At 52.9% G+C, this 16,107-nt stretch overlaps 1 protein-coding gene across 1 annotated transcript in view; it reads left to right on the forward strand.

The window, feature by feature from the left end:
* The window catches only part of RXRG (retinoid X receptor gamma), a 138,602-nt gene that overhangs the window by 103,698 nt on the left and 18,797 nt on the right, over positions 1–16,107 (forward strand). Inside the window, 1 exon segment of the mRNA XM_054711633.1 lies at positions 15,361–15,608. Coding sequence (XP_054567608.1) covers positions 15,390–15,608 — 219 coding nt within the window. The 5' untranslated portion in view covers positions 15,361–15,389.

Here is a 16,107-nt window from a genome sequence, read left to right on the forward strand (position 1 = left end):
TCATGAGACTGACCCAGGTCCCGGCTCGGTGACCTGCACAAGAGCGAAAAAGTATCCTGCATTTATTAGGCCCTACTACGTGCCAAGGGTGTGACACGCACCACCTCCATGTTCTCAGGACCCTAGGCGGGAGGTGCTGTATTGTTAGCACTCCCATGTTACCCAGGAATGTCCAGCCACGGGGAGCTTGAGTCACCTGCCCAAGGCCACCCCATTCTCGCTCTGCATTGCTCACAGCTCACTCAGGGGTCATAACGCACCTTTTTTCTTTTGACCATGAAACTTGCAGCAAATGAATAAAATGACTGGGGTGGGGGCAGGGGACTGGGCCCTTGCAGGTGCTAATAAAACAAAGGCCAGCTTCTTCCAGGTGGACCCCACTTCACTCTAATACCTGGAACTCGACTTTACCTTTTGGAGCAGGGATCGGCAGACCTTTTCTCTGAAGAGCCAGAGAGTAAGCGTCTTAGTCTTTGCCGACTACAGGGCCCCTGTCTCAACGGCTCAGGTCTGTCTCGGTGTGAACGCCGGCTGTCGTCCACGCATGAAACATACAGCTACCCACGGGCTGTGCTCTATCCCGGCAGTCTGCCGCCACAGGGGGTCCTGCTGAGAGCGTTAGGGCCGTTTCTGACTGTTCTCAGGGATTCCCAGGGCTGGCCGTCCCAGCTTCCCTGGCACTGACGCGTCTTCAGAGCCAGACAGCGGAGCTGCGGGTCACCTGACCCTTCAGTTACAGACGAGGACACGTGGAAAACAGGTGTAGCTTGCCCAGGACCTGTAGCTTTTTGTGGTCTTCAAACTGGGTTCCCCAGGCCCAAGCCGGTTTGGCTCAGTGGATAGAGTACTGGCCTGTGGACTGAAGGGTCCAGGGTTTGATTCTGGTCAAGGGCACGTACCTCGGTTGCTGGATCCCCAGCCCTGGTTGGGGCAAGTGTGGGAGGCAACCAATCGATGTGTCTCTCTCACATCAATGTTTCTCTCTCTCTGTCTCCCTCCTTCCCTTCCACTCTCTAAAAATCAATGGGAAAATATCCTTGGGTGAGGATGAACAAACTGGGTCCCCTGAGTCCCCTGTGGGCCACCTGGGGTGGAGGAAGAGGAGAGGGGTCTAAGTCACAGACAGCCCCCTCCCCCCACCAGCAAAATAACTCACTACCAATCACATAGGGTCTGGGTACAGCATTGGGATTCAATAAAATAAAGCCTGGAAAGTTATAAATGTACAATAAAGTTAGTTCCCATTTTCTAGTTCAGAAAATTCAGAGACCCTGGTGCTAAATTCCGCTAGAATTTTGTTTGTAGGTTTTTCTTAGAGGAGGTTGTCTCTTCTGAAGTGTGGGGCTGCGCACTCAGAGGTGCTGACCAAGTGCGGTGAGGAAGACGAGGATTCCGCACCAGTCCCTGGGAGTTCTGTTTGAACAACTCGCCCCCTTCTCTCATGAGATCTGGCAGGAAGAGAGCCGTGACCCGGGACCTCCAACTCCCACAGTCTGCAGGAACCTGGCCCCCTTCTCACAGGCTGCGACGGAGAGACGGCAAGGGAGACAGAGCGTCCAGGTTTAAGATCAACTCGGACTCCAGATGGGATTCCAGAACCCCACAGCTGAACCTAAAAATGGAAAGGCGTGTGATCTTGAATTCAAAGAGCACTTACGGGGAGTCAGAGGAGCAGCAGGGAAAGTGCCTGATAAGTACGCGGGGATGCTTCTTCCGGGCTGGCTGCCGCGGTTTTGTTTCTGTGACTCGGTATCTCCTCCCACCCCCCCTTTATTGGCCACTGTCATAGGGCAGCAGCTCTTAGAGGGGTTGGGGTCTCAGTCCCAGGAATGTGGGGAGCAGAGCAAAGGTTAGAGGTCACCAGCAGGAAAGAAGACCCTAGACTGTCATAGGAATGCCTGTCAATCAGCTGTTGGGCACACAGTGGGACCCCGGGACCCCGGGACCTGAGGCCCGTCCTCTGCCCGAGGGGACGTACAAACTAGTTACAGGCCTGACGTCTGCAGGACACCTGGGGACCAGTTATTTCTGGAAATGTTCCTCGGGTCTCAGTTAACGTGACGGATCCCAGGAATGTATGTAGGTCTTAACCCGAGAGCGGATGACGCTGTGTGCGTTACCCAATGGCAACGCTGCAGTGGACAGACGTTGTTCACTGTGTTTTTAAATTTATCGATTGATTTTAGAGAGAGAGGAAGGGAGAGAGAGAGAGATTTGTTGTTCCACTTATTTATGCATTAATTGGTTGATTCTTAAATGTGCTCTGATCGGGGATCGAACCAGCAACCTTGGCATGTTGGGACGACGCGCTAACCCACTGAGCTGCCCGGCCAGGGCCCGCTCACTGTGCTTTACGGTGACTGCTGTCCTTGGGAGACAGCCTGTGCTCAGAGCCCGGAGCGCACACCTGGCCCCGAGGTCAGGGAGACAGAGGGAGGCGGTCTGGGGCCAAGAGCTGGTGTGGACACAAGTGCCGTCCAGGGATTCGAAGGGCAAGGGGTCACCCTCAGCAAATGCCTCCAGCACTCACTGGCGTTTGGCTAGGGGGCCCGATGGCACACGGTGTGCCGCATTCAGGAGTGGTTGAAGGAACAGGGCTGTGTCTTGTTAGGGGCACCCTGCGCCCCGAGCCTCTCGTGTCTTAGGGACAATGTAACAGCCTCCTGTCCCAGCAAGGCTCCCCATTTGGCTCCTGGGGGCAGACTGCCATGAGTCACATGCAGGAACGCTGACCACTGCGCTGAACTCCACTCAGAATCTAGACCCGGAATAACTCCCCAGCCCTGGGAAGGGTCACGTTATCACCCGAACCTGCTCCCTCACTGAATGGGGATACTTCCTGACTGGCCGACACACTGCGCCAGGCTGAATCTTGAATGACATGACTGTGGTGTCCAGCAGGGTCCGCTACCTGCCAAGTGCCCAGCACGGACCTGGCACGTAGTAGGAGCTCAGCAAACGCGTTTGGACTGAACCAGAGAATATGGAAACGAGGAGCACGGAATGGAGGGGCTGAGCGCCGGCGAGGCGGCGCTCATGGTGAAGGAGCGAGGCCCTGGGGCCGGGGACCCCTGCTGTGTCCTCTGTGGCCACCTCTGGGGGATCGTTTTCTGTAAGTGCAGTGGCTCTTCCAGTCCCCAGAGCCTGGCTTCACCCGCAGCAGCATGGCCTTCCTCATTCACGACGCACTAGTCCTTGGAACCGCGGTCAAATCACCACGGCGCGAACTAGTTTGTATTTGCTCATTCGCCCAAAATAAATAAATAAATAATAAAAATACCGTCCCCCCCCCCCAAAGGTTTGTGAAGCAAATGAGATTGTCGAAGTCTTGAGCCTATTTAAATTGCATCTGTTTTCAAGCAATTTAAAAAGCATAGCAGGAGTGTCATTAGCATATTAACGGGGTCTTAATTACAAAAGAGTCTTTGAAAGCAGATTTCATAAAATCCCCACTTAATAACCATTAGCTTGTGGTACTTGAAACACAACTCTTCACGTGTGTTACTTAGAAGTAATAAAATTATAATTTAAAAGTAATCTGCCAAGTTGTCAGGAATTTAGACGGGTTTTTCTCTCAATTGATCCAAATGAGTGAGGTTTTGCTATAATTATATATAATGCTGGTAATAATGAGGCTGATTATCAATCTCCCGCTTTTCACTCCCTCCATCATTACCGAGTGTAGGGGCGGGAGTGGAGGAGGGAGAGGCAGGGCTGCCCCCCTTCCCAGCACTGGAGGCAGCAGCCCTGCCCCCACCGGAGCAGCCAGCAGGCCTGCCCTCCTCTGGGGAAGCAGGCCGCCCCTTTCAGCTCTGAATGGCTGGGCGGCTGGTGGGGGCTGCTCGCAGGGGGTCCGTCCATCTTGGGCTCCACCTCTGGGTCCTCTTGTCCTCGGAGAGGCCACGGGGGCTGAGCCAGGGCAGGAGGGTCCCTTCCCTCGCGTTCCTTTATCCCACGAGGCGGCCTCCACTTCTCCCCACTCCTGGGATTCCTCTCGGAGCCGAGTTCCACGTGGGTGGAAAGGCAGCGCCTGGGAAAGTCCTTCCTGTCTAATCTCAGGTGGCTGTGCGGCTCAGATGTTTGTGTGAAAATGCTTCTGCAAATGCACAGAACAATTCCAATATAAAGCAATGCACGTTGCAAGGCCCTGGCTCAGAGTGGCCCTCCTGCTCCCGGGGAAGGAGGGGAGGGGGCTCCTGAGGCAGGAACTAAAGCTGAGGTGATTGCCAGGGCCCAGGTCGGGAACAGGAGGCTCCTAGTCAGAAAGTGCTGCGGTCAAAATCCCGAGAGGGCAGGGCTGGCTGGGAAGGGCGGGCAGAGGTCGGGCCAGGAGAGCCAGCTGGAGGAGCCGGAGCCAGCCGGCACTTCCCAGGGGGTAAGTGTTGGGATGGTGTGCATTCTGTGGATCCTTTTAATGGAATTCTCAACTTGCTGATTGAGAATTACAAGAGGGAAATACCCCCCCCCCCACACACATACTTTCTAAATGAAAAATGTTTTATAGTTACTGTACATATGCCAAGAAAACTACAACTTAGGGTTTTGTTTGCATATTTTGGAATGATTTGTTCCTTTTTCTAACTTCTCTCAAGTTTGCAGCTTATATCTCAATGGAACAGAGGTATTTTAAGTCACCTAACTACAGACAAACTGGAGCAACATCGCCTTAAAAGTCCCGCCCCCCCCCCCCCCCCCCCCCCGCTTTTATTAGGTTGTTAATCTGTCTGGAAGAAAACAGCATTTTGTGTAGGCTTTTTCTAAGGAGTTCAGCATTCTTCGTGAGCTTCAGATCCTTAGGAGCAATGTCTTTCACAGACGCTGATAAAGGGGACTGAGTATGAGCTGCCAGGCTGCGTGGACAGTCGGCACCCGGCGGGTGGGATCAGGCCGCGCACCCGCTGCTTCCCCAGGTTCCGACCCGCCTCGCCGTGTGCCAGCCTCTCCCGAGAGCAAGACTTTTTCTCCCTCGGTCCTGGTGTTGCATTTGTTCAGAGCAAGCAGAGCCCGGCCTCACCTGTGCGGTGTGAGGTGGGTCATATATGTGAAGTGTTTAGAACCGTGTCTGCTCCTGGTCACTCCACCAAATGTTACCTGCTGCTGTTGCCGCGACTCAGCGGAGGAGCTGACATTCCAGCGCCCTGGGGGGCGGCCCTGGCACTCGCTAGCAGCCGGGCTGTGAGCTTCCCCAGGGCGGGAAGGAGAAGGACAGGCCGGGCCGAGGCTCTGTGGTCCTCAGGCTTACGCTCCACACCCCGCCCTGGGGAAAAGGCGGCCGGGGTGTGGCTGCGCCTGCGAGGGCGGCGGGGCCGGGGCCTGCGTGCTCCCCGGCTCCCGTGCAGCTGCGGACTCCGAAGCAGCGGTGTGGACTCCGGCACCCGCCATGGGTGGGTCCCGTTATCCATTATTAGTAACTCAGTACAAGTTTCCCTCCCCAGCAGCCTGGCTAACAGGACAGCAAACTCTCTGACCTGCACAATAGCAAAGGGGTGGGACGCCAGGCCATTTGCTCCAATCAGAAAGACCCATGGGTGACATTTTGCTTTGATTGGCTGAGGCTCAGGTTGCTAAGCAACTTCCTCACCTTGGTCAGACTTCTATAGTTCGAAGTACCCAGCTTCTCTTTCTCAATGAGCCCCTTCAACACCCACACAACTCCTCATTGTGAGGTTTCAGAGGTTTTGGTTTGGATAAACATCAGAGACAGATTTCTTATGCCAGTACTTTCTGTTGATGAACTCTATATATGGTTACATATGTTAATTAGCAAAAAATGACCTCATTCATTGATGAGTCAACCAATAGTTTTTGAGCGTCTGCCACGTTCCAGGCCCCATAGTGTCAGCTGTTAGCAGCAAGGGGTGGAATGAAAATTGTGTGGCAGCCAGTAGGGCATCAGATATTCAGAATGAGGTCAGCAGGGAGGATCTCCGGGCACCAGCCTGGGTTATGAGGGCCCCCTGGGGGTCTGGGGGAAGGGGGGCTAGGATGATGGAGGGCAGTCTGGCCCAGAATGATGACTGTTTACTAACCCATTCAGAAAATGCAACGTCACCGACACGGGCGTGCTGACCAGGGTATGGTGACAGCCGCGGTGTGGAGCGTTTTTGGTGGGCCTGGCGTGGGCTGAATCCCTTAGGCACGTGACCTACGATGGCGCTCAGGCCACACAGCCCTGCCCCCAGCACCGACGGTGTAGTGAGTCATTACAGCTGCCACACGGGCCGGAGGCCGAGTGTCTCCACGTGGCCTGGGGGACCCATGCACCCACAGGGTCCCAGCGGCTCTGGTGCCCGTGACACTCGGGAGCCTGCAGGTCTGCCAAGGCCCAGCTGAGGACTGGGCTCCGGGTCCAGGCCCAGACCATCTGGGACCACCACCCGCACTTGCTTCTTGCAGATGTCAGTACTGGCCTCCTGCTCATGAAGCTGGGCTGGCAGGGTCCTTGCTGGGAGGGAGAAGGAGGCTGGGGGAGGGGTAGGAGGGTCGAAGGGAAGCGGAGCTCCTGAGAGCGCACCAGCCCTTTCCGCAGACAGGCTTGTTTCACTGAAAGCATCGCTGGGCGAGGGGCAGGGGCTGTGTGGTGCAGACAGGTGCGCTCTGGGCGCCCGGCGGTGGGCATGCAGGATGCAGAGGGCGCGGTGCCGGGGCTGAGGGGCCGCAGAGCCTCACACACCAGCTGCAGGACCAGAAAGAAGCACAGAGAAAACTTTGACTTTGGGTTTGGGCCAGGAATCAGGTTCCTGGCCAGCACGGTGCTCCCCGGTACCGGCTGCAGTTCTCGGGTGGCTGAAGAGAAGGAGTGAGCGCGAGAGGCTGGTGAACATCACGGGCAGGTAAGCGCTCGTGTCTGCTCCTGACAATGGATGGAGTGTCCACTGGGACACTTTTGTCATCAAAGTCACTACTGTCTACCTTTTCTAAGAGCAAAGCTATTGGTTTCTCAGAGCGACTGGGTCACCGAGGAATGAAGAGCCACATGCATTTGTGTAAGATGCCCTTGTCCTTTCAAATTTTAGTTTTAAAAAAATGTGGTGATGAATGGGCCATAGACCCCGTAGAAATAAAGCCACGTTTTTAACCCTTTGCACTCGCGTGCTTTTTTCTCGATTCCTTTATTCTACTCGGGATTTAATTTTTTAAATACCCCAGATTTTACAAAGCGTGGCAGTAGAATAAAAAACTGGAGTTTCTTTTCATACAAACTTATTTATTTAATGTAAGAAAAGCCCAAATAAAGGAGGAGGGATGGAGGGAGGGAAGGGATGGGCTACCGATGCTAACCGTGTCGAGTCACACTCGACATCCGAGTGCAAAAGGTTAAAGCTGCTGCAAAACTAACCGAACTCGCCGTTTCATTCTCCACTCCCCACGACTAGTTAAGACAGTTTATTATTATCCTATACTAGAGGCCCGGTGCACGAAATTTATGCACGGAGGGGGGTTGTCCCTCAGCCCAGCCTGTACCCTCTCCAATCTGGGACCCCTCAAGGGATGTCTGACTGCCCGTTTAGGCCCGATCTCTGAGGATCGGGCCTAAACGGGCAGTGGGACATCCCTCTCACAATCCAGGACTGCTGGCTCCCAACTGCTTGCCTGCCTGCCTTCCTGATTGCCCCTAACCGCTTCTGCCTGCCAGCCTGATCACCCCCTAACCACTCTGCTGCCAGCCTGTTTGCCCCCAACTTCCCTCCTCTGCCAGCCTGGTTACCCCTAACTGCCCTCTCCTGCAGGGTTGATCACCTCCAACTGCCCTTCCTTGCAGGCCTGGTCCCTCTCAACTGCCCTCCCTTGCAGGCCGGGTGCCTCACAACTGCCCTCTCCTGCTGGCCATCTTGTGTTCACATGGGGGCAGGATCTTAGACCACATGGGGGCAGCTATATTGTGTGTTGCAGTGATGATCAATCTGCATATTACTCTTTTATTAGATAGGATAGAGGCCTGGTACAGGGGTGGGGGCCAGCTGGTTTGCCCTGAAGGGCGTCCCGGATCAGGTGGGGGTTCCCTTGGGGTGTGGGGCGGCCTGATCGAGGGGCCTGTGGTGGTTTGCAGGTGGGCCACGCCCCCTGGCAACGCAAGCGGAGGCCCTGGTATCTGGAATTTATTTTCCTTCTACAATTGAAACTTTGTAGCCTGGAGGGGAGCCAAGCCTGGGGCTCCCTCCGAGGCCCACAGCCATTTGTGTTGGGGTTATAATTGAAACTTTGTTGCCTTAAGCGGGTGGGCCCAGCCAGGGTGTGTGGAAAGCTTTGCTTCCCTTGTTGCCGGCGGCAACCCTGGCCTGCTCTCTCAAGCTCCATTCTGCCGCCATTTGTTTGAATTTGTTTACCTTCTATAATTGAAACTTTGTAGCTTGAGTGGAGGCTTAAGCCTGGCAAGGGCAGGCGGAAAGCTTGGCTTCCTCTGTTACCTAGGAAACCTTGCTCTCTGTGGCTGTAGCCATCTTGGTTTGGGTTAATTTGCATGCTCGCTCTGATTGGATGGTGGGCGTGGCTTGTGGGCATGGCTTCTGGGTGTGTCGGAGGTATGGTCAATTTGCATATTTGTCTATTATTAGAGAGGATAATAAAAGGGTAATATGCAAATTGACCCTAACAGCAGAATGACCGGAAAGGACCGGTCGCTATGACGTGCACTGACCACCAGGGGGAAGACGCTCAATGTAGGAGCTGCCCCCGTTGGTCAGTGCGCTTCCACAGGGGGAGTGCCACTCAGCCAGAAGCTGGCCCATGGCTGGCCAGTGCAGTGGCGGTGGCAGCAGCGCTAAGGACCCCTTGGGGGGACAGACATCCCCTGAGGGCTCCCAGGCTGCCAGAGGGATGTCTGACTGCCAGCTTAGGGATCGGTGGTCATCCCCCAAGGGGTCCCAGACTGTGAGAGGATGCAGGCTGAGCTGAGGGACTCCCCACTCCAGTGCACGAATTTTGTGCATTGGGCCTCTAGTTTATAATAATAGAGACAGTGTACTTAACATTTCAAATTCTCCCACATCTCATTTTATTCTTAAAACAACGTGTGTTGTCCAAAGTCCATTATACATATATAATAAAAGCCCAGCAACCAAAACGGTGGAACAACCAGAAACCAGAACACCACAGCCCCTTGCCCTGGCTGGCCCCACCCCCCAGGGAGCAGTTAGGGGTGATCAGGCAGGCAGGCAGGCGAGTGATTAGGGGTGATCAGGCAGGCAGGTGAGTGTTAGGGGTGATCACGCAGGCAGGCGAGTGATTAGGGGTGATCAGGCAGGCAGGTGAGTGTTAGGGGCAATCAGGCAGGCAGGTGAGCAGTTAGGAGCCAGCGGTCCCAGATTGCGAGAGGGATTTCCGGTTGCTGGTTTAGGCCAGATCCCGTGGGATCTGGCCTAAACAGGCAGTCGGACATCCCCCGAAAGGTCCTGGATTGTGAGCGGGTGCAGGCCGGGCTGAGGGAGACCCCCCTCCTATGCACAAATTTCATGCACCAGGCCTCGTGTGTGTGTGTGTGTGTGTGTGTGTATTTGTGCTGTCAATGTTTCTTAAATGTCATGCCTTTGCAGACTAATTTCATGATATTCTACATATTGAGTGTCCTTTTATGTTGAGTGTAACTTTTTCTTTTTTTAAAAATTATTTTTATTTTATTTTAATGAATCTTTATTGTTCAGATTACAACTGTTTCTCCTTTTCCCCCCCATATCTCCCCACCACCCAGTTCCCACCCCCCCTTGGCCCTTACCTCCCCCCCGCTGTTCTTATCCATAGGTGTATGATTTTTGTCCAGTCTCTTCCCATACTCCCCACACAGACACCCCTTTCCCCCTGAGAATTATCAACCCACTCCCATTCTATGCCTCTGATTCTATTAAGTTCACCAGTTTATTCTGTTCCTCAGGTTTTTAATTCACTTGACTTTTAGATTCACTTGTTGATAGATATGTATTTGTTGTTCATAATTTTTATCTTTCTTCTTCTTTTTCCTCTTTTTAAAGAATACCTTTCAGCATTTCATATAATACTGGTTTGGTGGTGGTGAACTCCTTTAGCTTTTTCTTATCTGTGAAGCTCTTTATCTGACCTTCCATTCTGAATGATAACTTTGCTGGGTAGAGTAGTCTTGGTTGTAGGTTCCTGCTATTCATCACTTTGAATATTTCTTGCCACTCCCTTCTGGCCTGCATGGTTTCTGTTGAGAAATTAGCTGATAATCGTATGGGAGCTCCCTTGTAGGTAACTAACTGTTTTTCTCTTGCTGCTTGTAAGATTCTCTCTTTGTCTTTTGCCCTTGGCATTTTAATTATAATGTGTCTTGGTGTAGTCCTCTTTGGATTCCTTTTGTTTGGGGTTCTGTGCGCTTCCTGGACTTGTAAGTCTATTTCTTTCACCAGGTGGGGGAAGTTTTCGTTCATTATTTCTTCAAATAGGCTTTCAGTATCTTGCTCTCTCTCTTCTTCTGGTACCCCCATAATTCTGATGTTGGTTCGCTTGAAGTTGTCCCAGAGGCTTCTTACACTATCTTCAACTTTCTGAATTCTCTTCTCTTCATGCTTCTCTGGAGGAGTGTCCTTGGCCTCTTTGTATTCCAAATCTTTGAGTTGATTCTTGCGATCCTCTAGTCTGCTGTTGGGTCTCTGTATAATATTTTTTATCTCAGTCAGTGTATGTTTAATTTCTAGTTGGTCCTTTTTCATATCCTCGAGGGTCTCATTGAATTTATCGGCCTTTTCCATGAAATTCTTGAAAAACCTTATAACCGTGGTTTTGAACTCTATGTCCAGTCGCTTGTTCTCCTCCATTTCTTTGGTTTGTGATCTGTTTCCTTGCTTCCTCATTTTCTCTGCTTCCCTGAGTTGGTAGGGTAGTTTTGTGTACTAGATGTCCTATTGGTTCAATGGGTCAGCCTCCCAGTTACCTGAGGTGGACACTCTTGGTGTACCCTTGTGTACTGTGTGTCCCCCAGCAGGAGCTACAGCAAGAACTAGTTTTCTCCTCCTTTGCTTGGGCGGTTTTGGAGCAGTCTGACTGGAGCTGCAGTTAATTTGGTTGAGCTGCCACAGAACAGGCCATTTATATGCAAAAGCCGTTGTGTGGAGCCTGGGTGGGTTTGTAGAATGTGCGGGGCAGGGTCTCTGGGCGGGGCGGGGTCTCAGGGCGTCACTAGGCTAGGGCATGGCCAATGGCGATGGCTGGCGTCAGCTGTCTCTGCCTTTCCACGTTTCCAAGTCCCTGCGCCCCGCGCTCCAGTGCAGTAAAACAATGATTGCTGGGCGCACCTCTGCAAAAAAGTCACTCTCACTTTCCGACCTGATGGCCGAGAGTCCAGCTTCTCCCCGTAGGTGTCTGGGTCCCCCGAGTGTCCCCAGAAACTGGATTTCAGAGTGATCGGGAGCTTGTCTCCCTTTGGGTTGAAGAAAAGCCGCACACCCAGTCGCCCGCCGCCAGCCCGATTCAGCGTTTGTGCTCCTTTCTCTCCTTAGTTGTAAATCTTCCACTCAGCCAGCTTTCCCGTGGTTCTGGGTGGTAGACGTTTTGTCTTTTAGTTGTATTTTTGAAATTGTTGTGTGAGGCAGCAGATTAGTTGTTTAACTATGCTGCCATCTTGGTTCCTCTGTAACTTTTTCTTAAGTCAATTTACTGTGCTTTTTTTTTTTTAAACTTAAATAGCTATTTTTCAGAAGATAATTCAGTGTGAAAATCGAAGCCAGTTACTTGCTATAAACAGGGAAATGCTAAAAATAAATATAAAAGGATTAAAGCTTTTACAAGCCTGCCTTCACCCCAACGCAGGCCTCCCATAGCGTCCCCACCCACCGGTGGCGTAGGCTCCGCACCTGGGGACTCAGGTTGGTGAGCGGGGGGCGCAGTCTCAATCCTGTCCATCCTGAGCTCTGGGTCTGGTGTCACCCACGGGCATCCCCGGTATGCGGAGGGGACCGGTGCCGTCTCAGGTCCAGGGGCACAGAGGAGAGGGGGCTGCAGGCCCCTTGTGTGCATGGAGAGCCGTGGCTGTGGGGGACGGTGGGACAGCAGAGTTCACGGCTCTTGCCCATCAAGGTAGGTGTTGCCTCAGGGCCGGTCGAGTAGCCACTGGCCTCTTTCAATGTCAGCCTCACAGGGCTCCAGGAGAGTCTAAAACAGTTTTCCGGTCATCGCCATGTGGAAGGATGTCGCACTTCCGGGTTGGGTTCCTGCGCGCTGCCCTCCGCCCCGTCCGTATGGACTTTCAGCTCGAGATCACTTCCGATTGGTCAGTTTGTGCTGAGTGCTGTGAGGGCGCTTTAGACTTCCTCTGAGTCCTTGGCAGCCCAGGCAGGAGAGCTGGGCTTCAGGCTGACAGTTTGAATCTGGGCTCTGCCCCTTGCCACCCGGGCAGTGCCTGGCACTGTGCTGGAGGTGGGCAAACAGAAATGGACACTCCTCCCTCCTCAATTTAATGGAAGAGTCAGAAATAGACTGTTCCTTAGACAACAGAAAAAAAGCATCCAACCAGACCAGACACACCAGGGGGGCTTCCTGGGGGAGGTGACGCTTGCGTTAGATTGTGAAGGGTGACTGAGAACTCACTAGGCAGCAAAGGAGGGCACCCTGGAACTGGGAGTGGCATGGGGGTGAGACGGGCCTGTTTTCTCGTCCAGGGAAGGCTGAAATGACCCTCACAGGATAAATGCGTTACATGTGGAGACTGCCAGATGCTGTTCAGGCCACAAAGTATGTGTCTGACCTGTTTGCTTGAAGCCCCGTGCCCCTCTGAGCACTCACAGCCTGGGGGTCCTCCCTAGCTGTGGGACATGGAACATGGTGATTGGGATTCACCTGCTTATGAGATAATTGTCCCTAGCAGACTGAAACTTTCCAGATAGAAAAACTACAACAAGCATGTCAAACTCGTGGCCGCGGGCCACATGCGGCCCACAACAAATATTTTTGCGGCCCAGCCAGTATAATGGTATGTAAGAAACGTTTTAATAAAAATTTCGTAACTTAATTTTTACAATATCCTGTTACACATAACTAGAGGCCCAGTGCACGAATTCATGCATGGTGGGGTCCAGCCAGCCCTCCAGGGGGAGGGGCCATGGGAAGGCCTGTCTCACTCAGTCCCGATAGGCCAGACCCCAGCAGCAGGCTAACCTACCTGTCAGAGCATCTGCCCCCTGGTGGTCAGTGCACATCATAGCAAGCAGTTGAACAGCCTTAGCATATCATTAGCATATTACACTTTGATTGGTTGAACAGATGACCAGATACTTAGCATATTAGGCTTTTATTATATAAGATTATTAATAATGAACTACAACATTTGCTAATGTGCTGTGCTCAGCACAGCCGTGGGTGAACCTGAGGGGGGGCGATGAAGGATTAGAAAAGACAGACAAGAGAATAAAATTGGGGCTAGGTGGGACGCTGCTTCTCTGATGGAGAGACAGCGCCACAGCCTGCAAGTCATCTTTATTTTATAGCCAGATTCCACGAGGCAAAGTAAAGGCGTGGTCAAGATGTTTACAATGTTCTCACAGGTTTGGAATCTACTCAATTACATGCACCTCATCAAGCTTTGTTTACTTGCTGCACCTCCTGCAGCCTACATCACTCAGCCACCTGGGACCACAGGTTCGGACCATAAGGTCAAGCTTACAGCCATAGCCTTTGGCTATAATTGTGCTGGGAGGGCTTTGCCCTCCAAGTTGGGACCTGCACGTGGCTTTGCCACGAGAGGACCATGCCCTCTCATTAGTCCGAGGCTTGAACCTGTCCAAACGCTGGAGCTGCTCTCCACAGCTAATGACTGATGACTATAATCGTGTTGCATTCACTTCCCTTACGCACCTTACGTGCAGGCGCACCATTTCTCTCCACTAACACCAGCAGCGAACATTTTAGCAGCCGATGGCCACGTCATTAGTCTTGGACTGACTTGTTTGGTGTGCGCAACAGGAAATATTTTGCTTTCAGAGAACAAGAAAAGTAGGTTTATTTGCGTTATGCTTATTTATTTGTGCAATTATTCAGTGTCTGGTAAGTTAATGTTCGAGAAAAAATATTAATTTTTATTAAAATGTTCTATTATTTTATGTTAACGATGATTCATTTATTTCAGCCCTTTGTGTTCAGCATGTCTCTATCGAAATAAGCTTGTGTTTCTATGAAATTGAAGCTTTTTTTTTTTTGCGGCCCACATAAACTTAAACCTTGTTTATTTGGCCCGTGCTAGCCTTTGAGTCTGACATGCTTGGACTAGAGCAGTGATGGGCAACCTTTTGAGCTTGGTGTGTCAAACTTCGCCAAAAAACTGAGCATAACTCGGGTAGTGTGTCACTTTGAGGAAAAAACTAACTCCAAGACTCTAGTCGCAAATGTTTCATCCTCAGGAGCAGCAAATGTTTCATCCTCGGCATGCGGCCGCATGTCATCAGAAATGGCTACGCGTGTCAGTGCTGACACGCGTGTCATAGATTCGCCATCACTGGACTAGAGGGTCAGAACTTTCTCGGGCGTGGGAGTGAGCATGCTCTCCACAGTGAGGCCTTAGCTAAGCGAGCTGAGTTTAAAGAGTTCTGCAGTGGACACGCTAGCTTGAGAAGACGCCTGCACAGTGCTCACTGCGGCGTTCCTCCCAGCAGCCTGCGTGTCCATTGGTGGACGGATGGATAAAGATGTGGTACAGACACACAGTGAAATACTACTCGGCCATAAAAAAGGGGGGCGGATCCTGCCATTTGTGACAACATGGATGGACCTTGAGGGTATCGTACTAAGTGAAATAAGCCAGAGAAAGACAAATACCACATGATCTCACTCATCTGTGGAATCTAACACAAAACAAAACAAAACAAAACGAAAACTGAACTCAGAGAGAGAGACCAGGTTGGTGGTTGCCAGAGGTGGGGTGGGGGAGGATTATGATCTTTTGGGCTCTGAATCCCCAGCACCTGGCACCTTAATGGAAGTTCATTACTACCAGAGCGAGGGCATGAAGGTCTCCTGACTCATGTTCTCAAGCGACATGGCTGTGAGGCAGGGAGTGCCAGAGCCACCGGCCCCTGCTCCCTCCACCCCTCCCGGGGTGGGTATGGACTCATCTTGCCTGGCTGGCCGGCCCCGGCCACAGCTGCCCAGACCTGGGGACTTGTGGACGTGCCCGTGGCCCTGGCTGATCTGATGCAGTTGAAGGTGGAATGCAGGTGGGGACAGAAGAACATCAGCACAATGTCTCTCCCTCTGCTCTTCGCTTGCCTGTATTCTGCCAGCCTGTGTGGCCGCGAGCACGTTGGTCCCCAGGTGTCAGGTGTGGCGGGAAGGGAGGGAGGACGCAGGAAACAAACTGGGGGCTGCTCCACAGCACTCTGTGTGCTCCCCAGCCTCCTCACCTGTGCTCTCCTCCCACAGGCTCCCCCGGCCACGCTGGCTCCACGTCCATGAGCCCATCGGCAGCCTTGTCCACAGGGAAGCCCATGGACGGCCACCCCAGCTACACGGACACCCCTGTGAGTGCTCCACGGACTCTGAGTGCGGTGGGCGCCCCCCTCAATGCACTGGGTTCTCCGTACCGCGTCATCACGTCTGCCGTGGGGCCGCCCTCAGGAGCGCTGGCAGCCCCTCCAGGTATCAACCTGGTTGCCCCGCCCAGCTCTCAGGTAAGTGAGCGCCCAACCACCCCCACAGGTGCTCCTGGGGCAGAGCCCGCACCAAGCAGTGCACACCTACTGTGTGCGGGCGGAAGGGCCTGGGTTGTCTGTAGACTTCCCTGCTGCAGGACCTCCGTGAGGTGTGTCCTCAGGCAGGGCAGCCCCAGAGGGCGGAGGACACTGCACAGTCCGGGAGTCTGGTTCATGCTTCTCAGGAGAGGGGCTGTGTGTGTGTGTGTGTGTGTGTGTGTGTGTGTGTGTGTGTGGTGGACCCCGCCTTGCTGTTCTGAGGCCCCCAAAGGGTGGCCCGATGCCTTTCACTTCCTCCTAGCAATGTCACACCGAGAAGGCAGCTTGTAGTGGTCGGCTCTTGTGTAATGATGCTGCATAACAACCAGTCCCCAGTGTGTCATGTGTTGAAAATCACACACATTTTTTTTTCTCACCCTCAAGTTTCTGTGTCAGCTAGGATGGCTCTGCTCAGGTGGCGGGTGAGCCAGGCTAGGCT

This window comes from Eptesicus fuscus, chromosome 22 (genome assembly GCF_027574615.1).
Source record: "Eptesicus fuscus isolate TK198812 chromosome 22, DD_ASM_mEF_20220401, whole genome shotgun sequence".
Taxonomy (NCBI): domain Eukaryota; kingdom Metazoa; phylum Chordata; class Mammalia; order Chiroptera; family Vespertilionidae; genus Eptesicus; species Eptesicus fuscus.